This window comes from Mustela lutreola, chromosome 13, assembly GCF_030435805.1.
Source record: "Mustela lutreola isolate mMusLut2 chromosome 13, mMusLut2.pri, whole genome shotgun sequence".
In the NCBI taxonomy this organism is placed as follows: Eukaryota; Metazoa; Chordata; class Mammalia; order Carnivora; family Mustelidae; genus Mustela; species Mustela lutreola.
In genome coordinates this window covers 74,738,643-74,763,990 of record NC_081302.1, presented here as the reverse complement: position 1 = coordinate 74,763,990, position 25,348 = coordinate 74,738,643, and the positions used below count along the sequence as shown (strand labels likewise).

Sequence of the window (25,348 nt, the reverse complement as noted above, 5' to 3'; positions counted from 1 at the left end):
GAAATGGGACAGGAGAAATTAATCAGAGTCCTTTCTTCTCTAGCACCCCCCAACCCCCGCCCCGGGTGCTTTTTCTCCTGGTCCTTCCTCCCCAACTTGTATGCCTCTGTTGCCTTCTGACACTAGTGCTCCCAAGTAACTCTTCTTCTAGAAGAAAGATCAACTAAGCCTCAGTATGGATTACTCTGAATTCATTGCTCCCAAAATTACCATTTAACAGACTATTCCAGGTCAAGATTGAAGTGTCTATACATATAAAGACAAATGACAGTGTCTAATTCATTAGAAAAAAATACTCTAAAAATCTGTAAGTATTTTTTTGAGATGCAAAACTTGAAGCTACATACTTCACTATTTTATACAGAGTGTTGTGATTTCTACATACTTCATTGGGTTTAATATGCTATCTACCTTTTCCTCTCAGAGGATCTGTAATTTAGAGAGACCTACAGGACAATATTTTAAGGAGGCATTTCAGGAACTGGTAACATATATTTAGCAGATTTTTTTTTTGGACCTCTGAGCTGGTAAGAGCTATTCTACCTATTAACTATATTCCACTAAACTGCCTAAGAGCAGACCAAGAAAAACTCTTTCCAAATTATATGGCACCAAGTGTTTTCTTCTACTAGATTTAATATTTACTATACTTTCATTATTAGCGCCAACAAATATTTACATTTGCTGACCTATTATGAGATAAAATGTAGAACTAGATTGTTAAATATTTTAGGTAAAACAAAAATTGTTTTCCCTGCATTGCCCAAAGTTGCTGGGTGAAGTGGCAAACTTAGGAAAGGCCGGGCTCAAAAATTTGTGTGGTGAAACTAAGTAAGGTGGGATTGATAAAATCAATTTCCAATGCTGGGAGTTGGCTAGCTCACTGATTTAGGACACTATTTATGACAAACACCTGCATTTGAGTCCTGCAGGAATTCTTAAGGAATTCTAATATCTAAGTCAAACAATTATGAAGGTAAAAGTACTTTTTTTTTAACCACAAGTTATAATGCTGCTCCCTAAACATGAATTTTTTAGAGGAACTGCCCTTTTTTGTCTTGTGTAATCTTTTCTACAATACCATAGATGTCAAAACTGATCTTTACCCTCTCCTCCCCATATCACAAAAGTAATCTTCTACATCACATTTAGTATAACATCACTATTAGACAAGTATTTAAAAAAGCTTTTCCTAGTTACTGTTGTGCCTGGCTATGAGGAAATTCCCATATCCTAAGAGCCCCAAGTTTAGTCTACTTCAGCTTTTCTGAATTCCTTTCTTACCTCTAACCTGATTTAGGAACTAACATTGACTAGTCCCTTAATTATCAAGGGAAGAAAGATCCAGTCAATTGAAAGTATTTGTCCAGATCAGTTTTTCTTAAATGTATGTCTATGAATCCTGAGTTCAAGAACAACAGAGGCATGGTTCTGAAAGCCCTCCTCAAGAAGTTTTAAACCATGTTTTCATTTTAATGATAATCTGGAAGAGAATATCTAGATAATTCAAATAATCATTTTATAACCAACTACAGTCTTTGGATTTATTGCCCAGATATGCAGTTTATGGCGCCAAGCATACTTCTTTAATTGTCAAGAGGCTAGTAAGAAAAGAACAGAGGTTCACTAAATACATAAACAATGCATTCTTGCTAAGTGAAGGCTAAATGACAATCCGGCACAATGTAAATGAAGGTTTTGTGGTGAATCTGCAGAGAACTGGGTCCTTGTAGAGCAAGCAGGAGCAGAGGCATGCCAATCTCAACAGTACTATCTATATTCATGGCACAAGCAGTGAGTTGATTTTAGCAAAAATATATCATTAATGCTGTTACTTTAAACATTATTGGTTTTAGAAGTATATTTGCATTCTCTTTCTAGATCTGTTTTAGTCTTATGGTTGTAAATGCGTTAATAAGGATAAAGCATCTTAAATGGGTTTTATGTTTCTATCTTTAAAAAAAATTGTAATAAAAATAATTTAAGTCAGCACTAGGGAATCTATAGGAATTTTTTCCTCTAAAGGAGTTCCATATATTATTTAAGGTTGAGAAACACTGATCTGATTGATTCATTTTGAATACACTGTGTTCTTTGTTGAAATGAGTCTTGTCCCTTAAAAGTCCAAACTGCTTTGGCCAGTAAAATTAAGTTAAATCAGCTGAAACATTGATATCACTATAATACATGCCCTAAAAAGGACCAAGCTGACTTAGGGAAAGTTCGAAGGAAAAAAACAAGCTAAAGACTCACTGTAGGATGGCAAGGCAAAGTCCTATCACATGGTAAAGAATCAGAGAAAGTAAGAATACCACTCCTCGACTCCCTCAAATTTTGTTTGTCATGGATACTGACTTGAAAATGCAATGCATAAATGGATTTTATACCTTCTTGCCCTTGTCGTTCAGAGGACACACGAAGTGACATGAATTAGAGATTAACTTATGTCAAACTCAATTTTAAATAGGTTATAGTTATAGATAGGATAGACCAATGAGAAAATAGTTTAACTTGTTAAAAATAATTTTTATTATCTTTTACTTTGTGTTTTGGTATAAACAGATTTACTGATATGAAAGTTATGTGCATCTGTTAGCTACTTTGTGTTTTTTTTAAAAAAACAATTTTCATTCATATTAAAATGGTTCTAAGGCAAAAACAGATTTTGCATACCGGCTCCTTCCCCATTTTGCAATAAAGTAGCTGAAGAACAAAATGACAAATAACAGTGTTCCTTCCCCTTTAACTCCCAAGACTAATCTCTCAATTATCTGTTTTTTTAAAAATCTTCATAACTTTTTCAAAATGTTTGTGAAACGAGGTAGGGCATAAAGAATTAACATTATTCATTCTCAAGAGAAAAACACCACTCACCCATTGGCCAATTGTCATACACATGCTTTGCAATGTCAGAAGCAGAATCATTAGGAGAAAACAGGAACTCTTTTGTTTTCCCGCTTACCAAGATGAGGCGCAAATTTATCTGAAAGAAGACAAGGATTCTTTTAATACAAATCTTGAAATTTTGAAAGTAAATAAAAATGACTCCTAGGTTTTTCATTTCAATCACATTCTGAACTATTACTAATGCTATTTTCTGGTTTTATCTATTTAAATTCTGTAAAGACTTTTTTTTTTTTTAAAGAATGACAATTTGGCATATGATTTCATTTCCACTGTTTAAATATATGGGGGAGGGCAGATATGTTTGTCATAATAAATAAAAGGAAAACCAAAATTCATTATGCTTTTATATTTTAACTACTCCAACAATGTTCAGAGTTGGGCTTTTGTAGGTTATCACTATTACTTTAGCATACATATTTTCCACTGAAAAACTAACAAAAGTGGTGATGCTGCAGGTCACATCACTAAACAGAAGAAAAATTTAGTTGATAATCTACTTAGAAAAAATAATGAATTAAAAACAATGAATTAATATAACTTTTTTTTTTTTTTTTAAGATTTTATTTATTTATTTGACAGAGAGAGATCACAAGCAGACGGGAGAGGCAGGCAGAGAGAGAGAGGGAAGCAGGCTCCCCGCTGAGCAGAGAGCCCGATGCGGGGCTCCATCCCAGGACCCCGAGATCATGACGTGAGCCGAAGGCAGCAGCTTAATCCACTGAGCCACCCAGGTGCCCCAATATAACTTTTTATCCTACAAAAATTATTCAAATGTAAACAAATTAACCAGAAACAGTAAAGAACTTTACAATGGTTAAAGGAGGAATCAATAATATGTTAAATCCAAACGCCCGATCATTTATTGTGGGAGGGCAGAGGAGAAGCTATGAGTGACAAAGGACAGAGATTCATCCTCAGTGAATAACCTAAGGTAAATAATGGAATTAAAATTTTTGTGGTCCAGTGAATTTACACTTCCAAGTAAATATGTCTGTTTATACCTTTTGTAAAACATTTCTAAATGTTCATTTTTAATTTTTTTTCTCTATCCATAATTATATGATTTATTTTTAAAAACCGTGACATCACTCATTTCCTTATAAGTTACAGAAATGCAAGTGGGATTTTCTATACTTCTGGGCCTCTGTTAAGAGAGGAAATAAGGCCTTCCCAAAAGTTGAGTCTAGTCCAGAGCTGAGTCTTGGGACTAGCCCAGCTTCTTTATATATAAACAACAGAGAATGTCATTGTACCGGTTTGAATTGTGCCTGGTCCCAGGTTAGCCAAGCTCTCTTCTTCAGTTACCAATACTTTTTGCTTCTAAAAAAATACCAGAAGATCTTTAAGATGGCCAAGTCTACAATGAATAAATTGGTGCCTACCACAGAGTCATTTAGAGGCCAGGTCACTGGTTTACTATCTACCACCAACATGGCCAATGCCATTCCCAATGCCTCAAATGTACTGAAAGTTATAAAATATCTCCTCTAGAAAAGTGCTAAAAGCACAAACAATTTCTCATTTACTGGGATGTGACTGGATCCCACATTAGATGGAGGAGAACTAGACTCTATACTAGAAATTATATTCTAACTGTATGTGCATTCTATTTCCATGAAAAGTTTTTTTAGAAGATAACAGAAAAAGAAATCTATATTCCAGGTGAAAAGCTCTTTCTATATGTCCAGTAAGAATTTCTTGCTGCCTTTTTAAATCAGAATGAAATTTGAAATTAGACCAAAGCGTAATACAGGAAGTAATACAATCAGTAATACAGTAATACAACTTAAAAAAAGTTGTTTTAAGTTCCATCTGAACAAAATTCAAGTAAGTTTATAAGAATGATTAAATTTTAAGAAAGCACCACTTAGGGCGCCTGGGTGGCTCAGTGGGTTAAAGCCTCTGCCTTCAGCTCAGGTCATGATCCCAGGGTCCTGGGCCCTGCTTCAGGCTCTCTGCTCAGCGGGGAGCCCATTTCCTCTCTCTCTGCTTACTTGTGATCTCTTGTCTGTCAAATAAGTAAATAAAAAAATCTTAAAAAAAAAAAAAAGGAAGCACCACTTATTTATTTTATAAAACAAACAAGTAATGAGTGATTCTTAAAGCAAGGAACGCAAGATCTCTACAATATGAATTTCAGTTCTCAAGAGATATACTATTTATAGCTGTCTCTTTATATGTGATATTGATAAATATATACTATATACTTTGAATTTATATGGAATCTTTTAATGGAATCAAACTATTATATAAGGGTCCTTCAGCCATTAATGTCCAAGAAATTATGCCCCTCATAATGGTTCAGCCATGTGTTTAACGAGAAAAAAAAATAATTAAATTCAAGCTTCGTAAGAGTTATATAAATGATATAAATCTACTTTTTCTCAGAATCGTCTTCTAAGTTTAGAACTAATCTCTATTGGGCTTTTATTCAAATTATAATGTTTAAAAGTAACAAAGAAAAAGGGGAGGAAAAAGGACTTAATTCTTAGAATCTGCAAAGACAATGCCAAAGCATACTTCAGTCTTTCCCTATTATCCATCAATACGGAAATGGAAAAATAGCTGATGGTATATCCTTACTATAGAAATCTCTAGTTGTTAAACAACACGAGGTATAGATCTACATGATGTGACATGGAAAGGTATCCACAATATATTAAACTAAATAATACACATCACCCACACCATAAATCGTTCATGCAGCAAAATTCCCAGCATTTATTTTAAAACTAATATATATCACTGTTACCAGTAAAATGATTATTTCATTTTTGTGTTTCAAAATCAATGGTCTAAAGAATTCATGTGCATCTAGATTTTCAGAATGTTGGAAAGTTTGGGCCCTTCGCTGTGTTTGACAGGTTTAAAAACTTTTTTTTTTAATGTTTACAGGGGGACATAAACGTTTTAGTTTGACACAGACCCTACTGAGCCCTACTTACTCACACTGGCCTTCTTCATAGCATACACTTATGATACCTGCCTGGCCCCAGAAAACATTAAAGTTTGTAACTCATGGTAGAGCTCTGGGCTACAAATTCAAAACAAGATGCAAGGTAAGATTTCAAAATCTACTGAGAACTTAATTACCCCTTTGGGTAGGGAAAAAAGAAAATATGAAAACTCTAAGTCTATAAATACATAAATCTAAGAAATCATCAAATATTACATTTAAAACAATCTAAAACTGACAATAACAGTTAAAGACTGCTTCAGGAAAGAAGTTTATGTCCCAAATTGAAAATAACAGCAATAAACCCACAAACTTAAATTGCTGAGTGAAGTCACACATTGCCTGAAACATTTTTGCTGCCTAGAACAATGGGTGATATATAGTAGGTGTTCAGTATTTGTTGACTAATATTTTAGTTTCTTTCGTTTCAATAAGCAAGTGGAAATGTAGACTGGAAAGATCAGCACTAAGATTCAAATGAAGGTTTCAGCATTCTGGACATTTTATCAAATGCTGTGTTATGTGGAATGGGAATGGGAGGGGGCACCTGGGTGGCTCAGTCGGTTAAGGGTCTGACTCTTGATTTCAGCTCAGGTCATGAATTCAGGGGTGGTGAGATGGAGACCAGAATCAGGCTCCAAGCTCAGAAGGGACTCTGCTTGAGATTCTCTCTCCCTCTCCCAACCCCCACTCTTAAAATAATAAATCAAATAAATCTTAAAAAAAAAAAAAAAAAAAAGAATGGGAATGGTTAATAATCATTTTTTGGTAGTTGTATGGACAGAGGGATAGTTCCAACATGTAAACACCTCAGTGCTTAATTTGTTAGGCTTTGGATCTTCATTGTCAGTAACATGTTTATATAAAATACTATAATTTAGTAAGGCATTTTCAAAAGCAAAATTATTTCTAATTGTGCCTAATTTTTAAATGAAGCTAAAGACAGGATTATTGATATGGAAGATTATTGGATGAGTCTGGACTTGTTCCTGTGTTTATGTCTGGGTGACAACCTTCCTCCGAGACTACAAGTATACATCTGCCTCAGTACACAGGCAAGTGTACCTTAGGGCTGTTAACACCAAAGGAGGAAAACACTAAATTTCCATGCTTTCTTTAGAAAAAATCTTGAAAGCAATCACCCAGATAAACATCTGGATACACAGGGTGGTCAGTACTTAATTACTCCTATATAATAGTAAGAACTTTCTCAAGCTCATTCAGATAAATAATGTCAATTATAGTTCCTCTCAGTAAATGTATGGCAATTCCTATACATGTGAGCTAGTTTCCCTTAAAAGATTATGTTCCATTAAATATTAATGAAATTTTTTTTTTACTTCTTTGAAGCCATGCTAAGTCAATAAAATACCTTAAAAGAACTTTTGCTTGTGGGGTCCTAGAATTCTTGACACATTGACAATGGATTAAAAACAACTCTTATTTACAGCTTAAAATGTGATATACTACATGTACATACTTGTCTAAAAATAAAACTGTTAATCAAGACTCCGAATTACTTGATATGAGATGGAGCTCCTATTATGTAATAAAATTTCCAAGGGATGGTGTTCCGATTATCCAAATGAAAGATACATTTCATAGTTACTTTTGAGGCAAAAAAAAATCCAAACAAGACTTTTAGTGAGGTAGCAACCTTAATCATTTCCTGTAAGGCCAATGGAAATGACACAAACTCCTATGCATGTATTTCAGTTAAAAAAAAAAAAAAAAAGTTTTTTTTTTTTTTTTTTTTTTTTTTTATTAAAGATTTTTATTTATTTATTTGACAGAGAGAGATCACAAGTAGACAGAGAGGCAGGCAGAGAGAGAGAGGAAGGGAAGCAGGCTCCCCGCCGAGCAGAGAGCCCGATGTAGGACTCGATCCCAGGACCCTGAGATCATGACCTGAGCTGAAGGCAGCGGCTTAATCCACTGAGCCACCCAGGCGCCCCAAAAAAGAAGTTTTTGATCAAATTGTTATCTCTATTTGTCAGGCTATAACAATCTAGAGACATCTCTAGAACTTAATTCACACAACAATCTGTTTTCAACTTGTCAGGCTGAAAAAAGAGGAAGTAAACAGGGAAAGTGGAAGATGAACTGGAGTGGTCTTTGGAAATGAAACAGACAAGTATGGAGATAGACCATGCCCTGTAAAAGAAAAGTGACTGTTTTCTACCAAGAGATCAACAGGTTGATCAGAAAAGGAATTCCGCCCTCCCCTAGTATATTCTATCAAATAAATGAAATCTTAAAAAGAAGGAAGGAGGGAAGGAATTCCCAACATTCAAATGAAGAAATTTTTGCCTTTGTAGTGCTCATTCCTGCCTTTCTTTGCTAAAAGGCAAGCGCAAGTGGCCAGTGGAAAGATGTTAGACTTTCTTTGCAAGTCACTTTTCAAAAGCTCTCAATTTAAAACTCAAGGGGATTATACAGAGTAAATAAAGCTAACCCCCAAAGGTTACATACTATACAACTCCAAATATATAATATTCTTGAAATGACAAAACTATGGAATGGAGAATAGGTTAGTGGTAGTGAGGTTTTAGGAAGAGGGGAAGGGGGAGGGGTGGCTCTATCTATAAAAGGGAAGCACAAGGGACACTTGGGATGAACTGTTCTGTCTCTTACTGTGGTTGAGTGGTCATATGAATCTGCACATGTGATAAAACTACACAGAACTAAATGCATACACACAAACAAGTGCATGAAAAACTGGAGAAATCTGAATGAATCTGTGGACTTTGAGACTATACTACAGTTATGTAAGATGACAGTACCAGCAAGGAAACCCAGGTGAAGGGTATATGGGATTTCTCTGTACTGTTTCTTGTAACAAGTGCATGTGAATCTATAAATATCTCCAAATAAGATGTTTTAAAAAACTGGCACTCAACTGGCTGAAGATTTATGTAGTATTATATGTCGGTCTTATTCTTATTTGCATTTGAAGATGAATAATGCTTTTTAAAAAATTACATTGTATGAAAATAGCTACTTGATCTAGAAAAAAGGATATAAGTCTACCAGTGACTTATTTTAAGACAATGTATAAATTTAAAAATAGATAAGCATGTTTTCTTGTTCCTAGAGTTACAGATTTGTAAATGACATATTTTGAATTTCATTACAGAAAATTTCATTACAGAAATTTCAATTTCATTACAGAAAAATGGAATGAGGGAGAAATGTGCTTTTTTTTTCACATAGGACTGTTTTAAAACAAATTATTCAAACAACTGCAGTGCTAAAATATGGTAATCATATATTTCATAAACTTTCTTTTAGTTGTTCATTTATTCAAGCATTTTCTGAAACAGACACTGTGCTTGGTGCCTTAAGGATTTTGTAACCTTGAAGCTGTGAGAGAGACATAAAAACATAATTATGGGGGAGAGGGTAGCTAGGATATAAAATTTTAAGTGCTCATAAATATTAGCTGAATTAATTTTTAAAACAACAAAAGGAGGACCTGTGAGTCTGACATTCCAGAGTAAGGTCTATATGGCACAGTGAACAAAGAAGGAGAAATGCTAACACTTGCCACTTATTGTGTGGTTTTACTGTCCTTCGGGTATTGCCCTTAGTTACGACTCACCTAGCCCATTTCTGAAGCAGGTATTACTACCCCATTTTAGAGTTGTAGGAATGAATTTAGAGACTTTAGTAAGTGGACAAGCTAAGATTTGAACCTGAATGTGCTAACAACACAATATTTGATGTTAACCACTCGGGTCAAGTGAACCAGGTGGTCCCAGCAAACTCCTTACCAATGTCTCCATATTATTCTCCAGCAACATCTCAACCACTCTTGCCCTCACTATGGTCCAACCACAGGTACCTTCTCTCAGTTGCTCGAAAGTGCCAAGTTCTTACTTGTCTTAAGGCCTTTACACAGGTGGTTTCTTGTGCATGGAATGCTTGGTGCCCCACACTCCCCACCCCAATCCACACACGCTCTGGCTCACATGTGTTTGAGACAGGACAGCATGAACAAATCCTCCTGAGCCTCATCCTCCTAGATGAAATAATGAAACTAAATTTTTGAAGAAATGGAAAAAGAATTTCAAAATAGAATTAGAGAAGCTAAGAAGCATTCCTATTCCCCATTGGAATAGCAGCAATCCTATTTATGAAGAAGTTATATAAAGCATCCATGGAAACAGATTTTAACTTCTAAGAAAATACACCCGAATTCTTGTCTATGAATTTACTTGTTTATGGAGTCATAAACTAAGGTACACTGGGATTTGCTAAATGGATTGAAACTACAGTATCTTTTTCTATATTCTTTTTAGTACTCAGCATGATGTTGATTCTAATATACATGAAATATGAAATCTTTATAGGTAAAAACTCAGTGGAATTCCTTTTTATTTGTAAAAACACTTACCTAACCTGAACAACAGGCAAAGGGGAGGCGAGACAGTTCTCCAGTTTAAGTTCCCAAGTAAAACTTTTATGACATCTCATTTTGGTTGGCATGTGAATTTCCAGAATATTTAACTCATTTTTAAAATACAGGTAGAGAACAACATTCCAATGCAACATTTAATGCTTTTTAAATTATATGACCCTGTCAACTATTTCGTCATTAAATTATTTTTTGAGCACTGAACACAAACAAGAAACTGTTGAGTTATGCAAATGAATTAACAACAATATTAAATTAGCCTACTTGCCAGCTAGAAAATGTAGATTAATTTTTTTTCCTCATCACTGAAGAAACAAAGAAACCACTGGGTTCTTATAAGTACAGTTCAGAATCAAATAATGTAACTCAAAATTTATAAGGCATTTATAAGGCACTGGCACACAGTCAGTGCCTAATTAGCTATTATCATAAGTTATCAATCATTGTTATCCTCATAACCATCATTAGTTAAGTAGATCACATTATACCAACAATACAATGCTCTCTCTTTAAATACTTTATAATACACATTTATTTTAAAATAAGTTTGGGAGACTTTTTTATAATTAAAATTTCATGTGAAGGCTGAACAATGTATTTTCTTGAGAAACCCTGCAAATTATTCTTAAAATTACAATTTTTCAAGTTCCAAATTCTGTAAATAGAAAACATGTGGGTTCTGAAATTGAATTACAGTTCTATATCACTTTAAAACCTGACTATAGGATTCAAACTAGCTGCTTTTAACCAGATTTCAATATGCAAGTGTAGTTGTCTAATTTCCTATACATACTATCAACTAAATAGTGAATTTGAATGAAACCAAAGTAGTCTCTCTGGGACACTGGATCTGTATCTAGGGAAACCTTTGTTTTGAGAAAGACTTTCAGGTCTTATGACTCACTTAATTAAGAACAACAGTTCGTTCAGTACAACTGTTTCTGTCAACCAAGCACTGAAGATATTAAATTATAGATAGGAGAAAGAGAACTGGCAAAGGCAAAGCAATAAGGAGGACACTGGGGAAGGAAGAGAGTACCTTTTCCTATATTCATAACATTATGTTCACATTATTTCAGAAGGATGACAATTTTCTGTTCTCTATCTCCTGTTCTTAGTAGAAATAGGACAGTGTACGTTTTTTGGCTTAAAGCCTAAAATCATGGGGAAGGAAATTAGTATTTACTGAATATCAACTATACACCAGAAGTTTTCCTTACAGATAGTATCTCATCTGAGTAGTTCTAGACACATCCTATTTTAGTATCTACTATATAGTTCTTTCTCTTGCCTCTAATCACCTAGAACTACAATAAAACAGGGTAGGACACAGGAAGAATCTTTTAGATTTCTTTATCTCTTGTATTTGTCTGGGCTTGTCATCATTTGAGCCTTGCACCATATTCCCCTCAAGGTGAGTACTTGCCCTTTTGCTGGGGGTATCAATTCCCAGATTCTTTCACTCATACTTCTTCTATGCCATTATCAAATTCTCAGTACTACTTTAAATCTCATGCCTTTTACAATTTTCCTCACTCATTCAACTTTTAATACTTAAGACTAGAAGGAGTCTCAGAATGCATCCAGTTTGCAGATAGCGAATAGACAAGGGAAAAAAGAGGCCCCAGGAGACTAGCTAGTTATTGGTGAAGCAGAAGAGTACAGCCCAGGTTTTCTCTCTGAGGTCAGGGTTTGTTCTAGCACACTTCAGTGTCTCCCCAAACACCCTCCCAAGGTCCCCCTACATCCTCCTAAATACTAGACTTACGTCTTATTCAAATAGCCACTCCAGAAGGTCTTGCTTTTCTCTTAGGATTCATACAACTTTTGAGACAAAATACTCCTTAATCTGCTACACACTAGCTGAAAACTAATTCTATTTTTCTGAGTGACAGAACTTCTAGGGAATATAAGTAAATGTTAAGAGAAAAAAAAGCACTCTTATATACTGTAAAATAAATCTGGAAATGCCAGGTTAAAAAATTCAAACAAGATGTCTGCCAAGAGCTGTGGGAAGGGAAATGGAGAGTTAATGTTTAATGATTACAGACTTTCAGTTTTGCCAGATGAAAAGAGTTCTGGAAATGGGACGGCAGAGATGGTTGTGCATTACAAATATACACTGAACTGTACATTTAAAAATGGCTAGGATCACAAAGACAATGGTTTGTTGAAAAAATAATTCCCCATTAATAATTAATCTTGATCCTCTGATGTTTTAAATTACTGAAATATAATAAAACAGTTGGAGAGAAATCTCATTTAAGTAATTCTGATATAATGAAGTATTTCACTTTATACAAAGTATAAAAATAGTTAAGATGGTAAATATTATGTGTATTTTACTACAATTTGAAAGCCAAAAACTATTTACAAAAATATTCCAAGTTTCTTCACTGCAAAACTTCTCAGAATGTTTCATATGCCAAAATGACTTTGTGAATCTATAAGGGGAAGAAGGACCTATGATTCTACTTTCAGATGACACTTCAAATGATGGAATACACAAATGTTTACTATAAACAACGTACTATGCAAGATGCCTCAGAAGAAACAAAGATGACCAAAACATAATCAGTACAGAATTTGCTATAAAGCATTCAACTGCCTCAGCAGGCAGTGGGGCTAATACAGGCAGCCGCTGAAAAAGTTTCTTTACTGAATTTCAAATTTGTTGGGCATAATATGTTGATGTGGAGCCTCATTTGAGTGTAATGAAAAATCAGTCATCAGTCTTATGGCATAATATTTTATCATAAAAAATGTTAAAACAGTTTTAATTAAAATAACCTATTTATACCTTTTGTTAGAGGATGCCAAAGTGACCTTTTTTTTTTGTAGTTATGACTGTGAATTAAATACCTGCATCACTGCTGTATGAAAGGATAAGATATTTCCAGAGATGGTCTTTAATATTTGACTAAAACTCACATTAAGATGGACACCTTGAAAACACACATTTGAAAGCCTTATTTTTCCATAATCTTTTTTTGGAAAATGGCTTAGACTTGATGCCATGGCTGTGGCTAGAAAACAAAATAATTTTAATGTGTGCCTTTGCCCTAGAAAAGTGAAACTAATGGTTCTCTGAGGGACTGTCCTAGATGACTGTTAAAAGTCCCTTCCAGCTCTAATATAAAATAGGCATGCTATTTAGAAATAAAACAATTCTACTATATATGATTAAAAAAAAATGTGTAGAATACATTAGCAATCAATAATGACCAGGTTATTCCAATCAGTCATTTTTTATTTGAATTAATAGCCCAGTGCCTTCATTTCCTCATCACTAACTCTGATCTTTAATTCCCTATAAATCTGCCTATTGAAACCACACTTACTCAACCATACTCTTGAAGGTCACTTATGACCATCTAGTAAAAGACATGAAATAGCTTCTTCTCCTTTCTCATCTTCCTTAATCTCTCTGTAACATTTGACACAATTTATTCCTTCCTTCTTGAAAGTCTTTCCTCATTAGGTTTTTGTAATTCCTCAAATGTATTTTCTGAAACACTACACTCCATGAAGTATTCTGAGAGAGAAAACAGTTCAGTGGTCAGGTGAATTCGCAAAACACTGCTTCATATATTCCTGTTTTGGAAATTTGCCATATATGTTAACATATTAAAAACCCAGAGAATTCTTGCAGTGAACAAATTCATCTAATTTTAACACAGTTGCAGTATTTAACCATAGAACCAATTTTTCTTTCCCATAGTACCTGTTACTATCCCACAGATCTAGGTTTTGGTAAAACATGCTTTGGGGAATACTACTATTCCTGCTTTCGACCTTCTCTTTCAGTTGTTCTTTTTCCTCTTATACTCTACATATGGGCTTTCCTAGGTTCCCTCATCAATCTTTTCTTCTCCAACACTCTGTCAGAGATTCCATCTAACCCCCTTCATTCAATGGCCACCTATGTGGAACATTCCCAAACCAATTCTCCATGGGGCACAAATTTCATTTCTTCAACTGCCGGCTGTCCCTTCAAAATTGATCTGTTTAAAATTCTTTCTTCCTAAATCAGAGGTATCCCTCCTGACTTACTTATTTCTGCTAAATTCTGGTCTCTCGGTTACTCAGGCCTGAAGGCTCAGCGTCATCGTTTACTCTTTTTTCCCCTTTACTGGGTTACTAGATTCTTTCAGGTTCTCTGTGCTGCCTTTCTCATCCCCAAACTTCACCTTGCACATTGCCGGACAATTTTGACAGTTTAAAATTTTGTCATTATGCTACAGGTAACTAACATTTACTGATCACTACACTTACATTTACTGATCACTTACTGATCACTCAAAAGCAGTCAAAAGTATATAGTACTTTGCATGAGGTATACAGTTATGTTATACAACCTTAGGAGCTAGGTATTACCAGTTCCCTGTTGTAGCAGGGATGCTGATATTAAGTAACTTAAGATCTCATAGCTCATAGTCCAAACTTCTCAGTCCAATCCAACTACTATTTCCTTAACAAATTTCTATTCCAGCCAAATTGATAAATTCATTATAAATCCTATCCTGCTGAGAGAGAATCACAGGAATGAATTCCTGATTCCGCTCACTCAGTTCTATTGCCTCCTTCTGAAGCCTATGTGACCACTCTAGCCTGCACTGCCCCTTCCTCACTCAGTGTTTCTATCCAATCATGGGCATGTGCTGAAGCAGTCCTATATATCCATGTTTGCCTGGGACAACTCTGATTTACACTTGTGGTATTACTATTCTGATGAACAGTGCTCCCTTTTACTCTCAAAAGTATCTCAACCTACATAATACATTATAAAGTCATCCTACACATATCATATCATTTATTGTAGCAAGATACATTTTATAAATATGTCTTAACTCTCCAATTAAATCATGGTCTTTGAGGGTGGTAAATCAATCTTGAAACTTCTTTATAGTTCTCTTCCTTCAGAAGTTGTTAACTGATATCAACAAGAACAGTTGTGGAAATGAGACGCCTTTGGCTGTTTTTTGTTTCCCAACTGAATCTTCATTTTAAATCAAAAGAAGAAAAATGCATATTAAATTAATTCATAGAGTTAACCTCATATGATTTACTTTGCCTGAAAAATAGTAGGTACTTAATATGCTGGAAGATGAATGAATAATGTAGCAGAATATGCCAGACTACAGACAATATTCTTAAAATATTTTGAGAATGTATCTATAACAGTATAACCAGGAAGCAGATTACCAAGATTACAAGCAGATTACCAATAATTACCAAGAAAAAATTTACTTTAGTATTTTTTACTGTTACACAGTTAGGTGATGACAGACTCACCATTTTCCATATACAACTATTATGGAATATAAGCCCTGAAACAGACTACAGTGGTAATGAAAAACAGTTGCTCTGAAGAGGGCAGAAAGAAAAAGACATTTAAAAAATCATCCTATTCTTTACAATATGTTTGTCAGTCAACTCATTATTCAAAAGTGATAGCAGGCTCTCCTATTTAAGAAGAATACATTTTGTCTGCCCATGAAGAAAACAATTGTTCCAGGCTGCCTGTGCTTTGCAGTCCTATTCAGCCCGCACAGACAATTTGCTTCAACCTGTGACTAGTGATACTGTCACTTAGCGGTGCCCCAGATAGCCATGACCTCATGTGCTCTTAATATGGAGGCTCTCCCTTATAAATTAATGTCTCTGGAATACTCATGGATTCTTAGTTGAATACAAGCGTGCTTTAATTATTTATTTATTAATTTTTGAAATTTTAACAAATAATGTATCGATTTACTTAGGATTAGGCTGATGAATTATTCAGCAGCAGAGCTCTACATAACAAACAGGGGACAAAACAAGCGAGTATGATAAATGCATCCATATCAGCAAATAACATTAGATACAATAATCAGTAAAATACAGCATAAGATCTATGCAGGATATACTATCTAAGAATGTTAATAACACAATCATTGAGTGCTAATCATTAGAGGTGAATGCATACTATTCATTTAAAAAAAACCCACACACATGAAAAACCTGAAAGTTCATAAAAAGTTGTTATAAAATATAAAGCCAGCAACATCAAAAATATTTAGTATTACAATACAGAAAGCAAAACAAATGACAGCAGATGGTTTCAAAGAAGGGAAAAAGAGAACTACAGAGTAATAAAGTACAAATTACAACTAAAAGGGAAATGTTCACAAAGAAATAGTTTAAGAAAGGGTCAGGTGAGCTCCTGGGAAAAAGTAAATGACTAACAGCAAGAGAAGAAATATTTATAAACAGGAAAGATTGTTATGAGCAGATTAGATAATTATCTGAATACATGGACAAGAAAAGAGCAGGAAGTATCCTTGCTAGAGAATTAATTCAAGAACTAAAGGACTCCTGGCACTGAGCTGAAAATACCACATTATATTTTTTGCGAATTTAGAAATTCAGGTTCAGAGATAAAGAAGATTCGTGTAAGGTTATGAAGAAACCAGGAGACAGAAATCTTCAATTGATGTAGTTCAGTTAAGTACAACAACTCTCAGACTTGGACTAGATGCTGAGCAATGTTTTGGGGCTTTTTTTTTAACGAGTGAAATAGCCTGTTCCTGTCTATCAAACACCATCTGCAAGAATATGTGAGAAATTTCAGGAGTTGCTGACTTATATCAACAATAACTCTGAGTAACTAACACCATAAAACAGATATAAAAGTCTGGGAAAGATACTTAATGAGTCTCTGGACCTCTTATTATAAGAACTAATGACAGTGTTCCTATCACTTTCATTTCCTAAATTAGATTTTCTTTTATTTTCAGAATATTCATGACGTTCATGTTTGAATAATTACCAGTCCCTAAGGTACTGTCCTTAATCCATCTTCAAAGTTGTATAAAGTATGACTATTGGCATAAAAGCTGCTATCTTAGGTAATATAATAAAATCATTTTTTCCCAATTTTCTGCAGAAGCAATTCAACAATGCTAAGAGGCACTCTCTATTAACACCACTCCCCCAACCCCCCCCATCTCTGTCTCTCTCTCTCTCACACACACACACACACACACACCACACACACACATGCCCACGTGTATATTGACCTTTCCTGGTCTAGCTTAGTTCTGTTTGCTAGGTGAAAAGTAAGTACTCAGGTAAAGGTTAATGTAGAGAATATGATAATGAATCTAAGAAGTTAGAAGAAGATATGAAGAACATATGATGCCTCAACAAAGGAGGCTGCTAGTGAATATGATTTTAAATGTTATTTTGATCACAATTATTTTTTCCACAGCTACTCAGTTACCAGGTTTGATTAATTTTTCTTCTGCAGTGTTTACTGCATCTATTCCTTCCCTATCCCGAGCCCCCATTCCCTCTATCAACATCCTACTTCGGACCATTATCACGAGTTATCTACTCATTGGTCATCCTGGGTATTCTATGTCCCCTTCTCCCATGCTTACAGGATTAACTGTGTATGAAAACTCATCCATACAACAAATATATACTGGGCACTTATCACAGGCATACTATGCGCATCCTTAAATATTCAAGACCTCCAAAAGCAAGAGAATTTAGCAGGTACACTTTAGTTTGTGCTTCTAAGGTCGTGAAATTGGCTTACGCATTGATTATGTTTTCTGACAGCAGTTTTGGGGGAAAACTAAATGCATCGGGCCTACAAAATAACAAAGGCACAATTCTACCCAAAGTGACTGTTTATAGTTCTTACCTATTGAAGCCAAAATAATTTCTTATTGGCCGCTCTTAAACTTTGAATACTAGAAACAATTCTTTTCACATCCAAGTATTCAGGCTATTCGCTCATGAATGGAGATAGTGATTTTGATCACTTTTACATAAGCTTTTATGTATATAGGACCTTGTGCCTTCAGGGAACAACTACTATTAATGGCTTTAATTTAGCAAATACTAAATAATTTGGATCCTAACCAATTCTAATTTATGAACTTTTATGTCCCAAGGTTTCATTTGTAAATCCACTGTTTGTAACCTAGATTACTTTTCTATAGAAAAAAGTCTATATATGCATTATCAATTTCCCAGAGAATTCCTAAGAGTCTATTTTATCTAATAATATGACTAAAATATACCTAATATGCAGTGAAAATAATCGCAAACACATATAACTTACTACGTGCGCGTGCTCCTCTTCTAGATGTTTTTCCTGAATCTAGCATTTACTCTTTGTGGCAACCCTACAGGAAAACTATCATTATGCCCATGTTTAACAGAGGAGGAAACTGAAGCAGAGACTCAAGAGCCTGCCCAAAGGTCCAAGAGCTATGAAATACCAGAACTGGGTTTCAACTCAACCCTGCTTTTAGCAATTACATTAAATTACCTATAACTATTAAAAAGTTTTAAGTAGTTTAACCTGCAGAGCCATTCAAATTTTTTAGAGTACATCATGGTTTTACTTCAAATGACTCATTTGATATTTCAGGATCTTCTGAAGTTCAATGGTTTTATTACTTCCCTCACTGTTATTTACTTAATTGCTCACATACATATAGATAGAATTTACTTCAGGATCACTATATGTCAAAGCTTCTGGGTAAGCTGAAGCTCTTGAACTGCCCCATTCATCTCCAAAACATATGCTTCCTAAATAAACAAATCTGACTTGTTCTGGCTTTAAAAACAAAACACCTGTTAGGAAGTTAACTGTAAGGGCAAACAAATATTGCCACAACTTCTATAAAATCACTCTAGAAATATACTGAATTAACATTTGATTCCAATTCTTAGTGTTGTCTTGTATGTTATAGTTACGGGAGGTAGGGTTATAGCTTCATATTTTCATTTGTTCATTTTCTGTAAATTTCCCTCCACAACTGACTGCTTTTGGTAATACAAATCTTGGTAGCATCATCTCCTCACCCCAAGAAACAGAGATTCAAACAAAGTACTAACATAGGTTCAAATCAGAAAAATGTATTACAATGCATGTGGGATGGTTCTGGACTAGTTTTTCCATGAAGACAAGAAGATTGGGGCAGGTGTGAAGGGCTGGAAAATGGAGAGAAAGCTGAGTGATGATTCAAACAAGAGAGAAAGAAATGAAGAGACAGAGTCCCCAAATGAGAGGGAAAAGAAATCGCTGACTCAAAGACGAGGGGTGTACGGACTATTTGTTGGTCTCATAACTCATGGACAATTGAGGTCAACAGTCCTGGATCCCTGGGCCACCTTGTGTGGGGACACAAGTGTGAAATAAAAATCCTGTTCTCAACCCAGGTATAAGTGAACAGACTAGTGGGAAATTTCCCTCCAGGTGGAAGAGGAGTGGACACATGACTGATCACACCATGTGAACCCTCAAATTAGGAACAATGCCTCTTTCTCTCTTGTCTTGAGACTTGACTTCAGAGTAATCAAATCTATCTGAAAACAGTATGTAATTCCTTGAAATCATGCTGGTGTTCTTGAAATTGCTTCTTTTAAGTATATACAGTTGTGATCCTTGAACAACGCAGGGGGTTAGGGGCACCCATCTCCTCACCCCAACATGGTCAAAAATCCATATATAACTTTTGACTGCCCCCAAAACTTTACTAATAGCCTGCTGTTGACCAGGAGCCTTACCAATAACATAAACAATTAACACATATTTTGCATGTTATATGTATTACTGTATTCTTACGATAAAGTAAGCTAGAGAAAAGAAAATGTTATTAATAAAATCATAAGAAAAATTCGATATACAGTATTATATTTCTCAATACTGTAAGCTTATGTCATCTATTTACATGATGAATCATCTGTCAGTACCTACATCACTACTATCTTATATGATACAAAACACTATAGATGCTATATGTATTACTAACAATAGATATCAAAAATGGAAAGATAATGTGAAACAGAAGTGGCTACAAAATTATTATAGTAGCACAGTATGTACTATAGTTAATTTTATATAGTTATGATTTAATACTGCTCCTTTATTGTTTACATTTCTCTTAACTGTGAATGGCACTATATATGGTCTGCATTTGTGTGCATAAGTTTTGATAAATTTTAACTTTTTATAATAGATTTTTGTATATTTTCTGGTAGTAAGTGATAAAACAGAATAGTATGTATATATATTCTATATATTCATGGCAAAACACATTTTTAAAAATATTTGTAGGCTATGCAATTCATCTGCACATCTTTTTTCAAACTGTCGCAAATCTCCAAAAAAGTTTTCTAATATATTTACTTTTTAAAAAAAGATTTTATGTATTTGAGAGATAGAGAGCATGCAAGCAGGGAGAGGGGCAGAGGGAGGAGGAGAAGCAGATACTCCCCACTGACCAGGGAACCCATGCAGGGCTTGATCCTAGGACCCTAAGATCATGACCTGAGTGGAAGGCAGATGCTTAACCAACTGAGCCACCCATCACCCTCAATATATTTACTTCTTAAAAATCTGCATATAAGTGGACTCGTGCGTGCACTTCAAACCAGTGTTGTTCAAGGGTCAAATGGAACCTATTCAATATTGCTCCAATCAAAGTAATTGAGTCAATCACAAGTTAAACTAAAACTCTAAGCTCTCTATTAAGTCAAAGTTTCCATTTAGCTATAAAATTAATACTGAGGACCATTTTTAAAACCGTGGTAGCAGTAGTAGGTATTTGGGTTTTGTTTTGTTTTGTTTTTAAAGTCTTTATTTTCAATGACATCAAAAATAATTTAGTTCTGCTGTTCAATTCTTAACTACTGAAGAAAACAGAAAACAAAAGATAAAGCTTAAAAAAAATCCATTGCAAAGGAAGAGGCATGTTAGAGCTGGCCTAATAGAAATAATTAGATGATAAAAATTCAGCCATGATCTTTAGCCTTTTGGCTAAAGATTTGAGTTGCTTCTGGAACCCTCAGAGGTAGTTTCTGTGGCAGGGGTAGTTTTTATACACAGAAAATTCTTTTTAAAAGTTTATTTAGGTTTTAGTTTTTGAAATCAGTCAGTCAGTTAAGTGCCTGACTCTTGGTTTTGGCTCAGGTCATGATCTCAGGGTCATGGGATCAGGTCCCCTTCTGGCTCTGTGCTCAGAGTAGTCAGCTTGAGATTCTCTCCCTCTCCTTCTGCCCCTCCCCCTACTTACACACTCACGCTCAGGCATGCTCTCTCTCAAATAAATAAATCTTAAAAAAAAAAAAAAAAGAAAAGAAAAGAAAAGATAGAGTTACCTGGTGAACACTGCTAATCTTTATTAAGGTCTCCTAACACATGTCCACTGGCCAGGGCAGTGCTGGAAACATTATTACTCTTGTACTCCACAGAGACATTCCCCAATACATGTTCAAATCCATAATTTCATTCACATTACATGCATATTAGGGAAGCACTTTAAGAACTATTACTTTACCTTTTATGTCTACTGCAAAGATTGAATAAAATAAGTATGAACACTTGCTGTAAATTCTAAGACCTTAAAGTGCTGTTAGACTCATATTTACGTAAAAGAAATAATCGGCTTCAATAAAATAAAATGGCAACCCTCGATTTATCCTTTTCCTAACCTTGCTCAGTTACTTCCTGTCTTATAAGTGAGGTTAACATACATTTAAGCCTATAAATCCTTTGAATATTAATTAAACATGTAAGTAAGTTCTATCACCTCAATTAGATTATAAACTTCTCAAGGGCAAGAATCACAATCCCATCTCTTGCATTTGTGTCTTTACTTCCTTCTACTTCCTCTCTCCATTAGTCAGTGTTTCAAAGAGTGGGTATTTCTGGTAGCACTATTAAATATCCTTAATGAAGGCATGGTACAAGTACTGAACCAGCTGATTATCTTCCCCAACATACGTCAATAAAATCATCAGGGGGCCATTAGAGAGAAAGAGAAAAATAGCATGATTACCATGATCACCAAAGCAGTCTCTATTGCAACGACAGAAGAGGTAGCTCTAAAAAGAAGCAGCTACAGTCCATATGCTTACTAACAATCCTTATTCCAAGGACTCAAGGTCCTCGGAACATCTACAATCATTCTATAAATTTTTCAATCTTTAAACAATGGTTATTCCGAAAATTTAAATCTGAATAAGGTAGCTTGAAACACATATAAGATACACAGAAAACGAAAACTATTAAATATGCTATAGCACAGCTATTACACAGAGATTATATAAATGAATTACTTTTCAAAAGAGAGAATTCAGCAAAGAAATTGAACTGTGCGATCCTCATTGAATACTCATCAAAATTTACCATTTTAGTAGTTTTTGACATGTTTGATATTACTATTGGTGGTGCTCATAACAATTATAAGATTTACTGACTGCTTACCATATGTCAGAAACCATGCTAACTACAATTACATTAAACAGCTATTATTAGCTTTATTTTCCAGATGAGAAAACTGAGGCTCAACTGAGCTTAAACACCTTGCCAATGTGAAGTGGAAGACTGAATACAGCTCTGACTACCTCTGTGCCCAAGACCTTAGGCTAAGACAGGATTTCTTAAACTCACCATGAATGGCATTTTAGAATGAACTCTTTATTGTGAGGGGCTGTTCTGCGCATAAAAGGCTGTGTAGTATTACCACTAGTCTCTCCCTACTAGATGCCAGTGGGACCTGGCCTTCCCTGAAATAAGGGCAATACAAAAAGAGTCCCCAGACATTGCCAAATGTCTCCTAGGGGGCAATATCACTTGACTAACCACTTTAACTTGCTGAATCACCAAAACCACATTCTTGGAGAAATCCAGGGCAATGGAGTAACTTCATCTTTTAAACTACACAGCAAAAAAGGCTATTTCAAATCATTTGAAATAAGATCAACTGAAAAAAAATGCTAACTGAAGATATTCTATGGTTAAGTAAAAATGTTTTAATGGTATTTAAATTCAACAAATTACACTATTGTGTTTTATTTTCTTTGCTCCATATAGAAAGACCATAAAATTATGACTCTGTAACAAAAAAACAAAAAACAAAAGACAAAAAAAATCCTTTTTACATGCAGATGAGTGTCAGGTAACCCATTAGATAGAATATAGGCCATTGCTGCTATTGTGGGGGGGAATCAAAATTCGCATTTTGAAAGTATTTTCAGACCAGTTAAGGACTACTTTTCTTTTTTTGTTCTTTATCACCTCCTTTCCATGTCATATACATAAACAAATTTTGCCTTATTGTTTTACCTATGTTTCTTTTTCTTTTAGCCTAGAGAAATATTACACCATTTAACATCATCATTTTATTTCAGACTTTGTTTTGAATGATTTTTGCTTGCTTTCAAAATAAACCCAGATCTTAAAGGACAAGGCTTGCCACAAATATGGATACTGAAAGAAAAAGTCCAAAGAGTAAAAGTATTTAATACAATGGCAGAATAAATGGATTGAGGATAAAACTTCCTAAAACGATTCTGGGATGAAGGGGAACGGGAAGTAATGACTATACTAATACCCAATGGTTTCAAGAGCTTATTTCAAAGTCCAATTGCTGAGCAGTCATTCCTTGTCATGTTTATATTTATGATCATCTAAGGGTTTTACTTCTCCAAATACAGTCAATTCAAACAGATAAGTCACTGAATTTCACAAACTATTTTATTTTTTTAAAGATTTTATTTATTTGACACAGAGAGAGAGAGAGTTCAAGCAGAGAGAGAGTACAAACAGGCAGAGGGAGAAGCACACTCCTCGCTGAGCGGGGAGTCCAATGCAGGACTCATTTCAGGACCCTGAGATCATAGTCTGAGCCCAAGGCAGCCGCTTAATCCACTGAGCCACCCAGACGCCCTGAATTTCACAAACAATTTTTAAAATGTCTTTGAAATACTAGTTTTGGAATCTTCCTCTCCTATATATTTGACAAGAGATACCAAAAAAATATTACGACTAACAGGTTTAAATTTCAGCTTATTTCCCCTTCTCACTTTAACTGCATGAATGAGAAGAGGTTTACATTTCAGCTTCTTATTTCCACTTCTGACTCTAGACACATGAATGAATGAGCTCCGATGGCTGATGGTTGGACAAATTTCAGGAGAGGAGCTCAAACAGTGTAAACACTTCTAGAAAGTCATTTGGTGATTAATATTATAATCTGTAAAAAATGTTCTTCCTCTTTTACTCATCGATTCCACTCCTAAAAATTCATTTGATATAAGGCATTACGAAACAAAAGCAGAAGAAACAAAGTTAAGACATAAAAATCTTTACCTCTAAAAAATCTTAAAAATGAAAAGGCAAGTATGGGTTTAATATATCCAAAAAAAAGATAAAAGAAAAATATGGCAAACCAGCTTGATGGAACATAATACGGCCATTAAAAATTTCTAAAACATGGGAAAATATGGATGGAAAAAGTCAAGCCAATCTTTTGGTATGCTAATACAAGCCAGTCTGTCAACTAGCTTAGCAACAGTGCCCTACAGACACGTGTTCATTCAAATAAATGATGTTCTCTTAATTAGCACACTGAGAGGCTGAGGGAAAAAAGCTCATCAGTCTCTAGGCAGACACCAAAGAACCACTACCAAAGAAAGATTATCATTTATTTTATATGATATATCCTATGATATGACATATTTCAGTTATAAAACTAAGCTTCTTTTTAGTTTTTTTTGCTTTAGTTTATGACCATTGTTAACTGGCATTAGCTATCTGGGTAATGAGCATGTGTTAGAAATTTTAACGGATGAGCAGTCAGAAATCAACCTAAATAAACCTGTGACCAAATGCCGCCTGAACTGGATGGTTACATTGTTTATGTCTACGTGGCATGATTTTAAAAATTTGAATGTAAAAATTCAGTGACCCGTTTATTATTATGAGTTATTCCCATATGGGGTGGGGGAAAGAGTTGAAAACATTTTTTTAACTTTCCATGAATGAAAAGGCTAGAACTGTCTCAGATTCATCTGGTATTAGGAAAAAAAAAAAATGCTGAAACTGCAAAATTTATATTAAAAGTTGAATTCTGGTATGTTTTAATTAGTTCTTTAAAAGTAAAAGCTAATAAACACCTATTGATATTAAGCACTTATATCTTTTAAAGTAAAAGTTAAGGGCACCTGGGTGGCTCAGTGGGTTAAGCCTCTGCCTTCGGCTCAGGTCAGGATCTCGGGAT

General features: G+C 34.7%; 1 protein-coding gene across 1 annotated transcript in view; it reads right to left on the bottom strand.

Moving 5' to 3' along the window:
• UBL3 (ubiquitin like 3) overlaps nucleotides 1-25,348 on the bottom strand; it is a 64,363-nt gene that overhangs the window by 7,927 nt on the left and 31,088 nt on the right. The window contains exon 2 of the mRNA XM_059143937.1: nucleotides 2,875-2,983. Within this exon, the coding sequence (XP_058999920.1) occupies nucleotides 2,875-2,983 (109 nt within the window). The remainder of the gene's footprint in view (nucleotides 1-2,874; nucleotides 2,984-25,348) is intronic.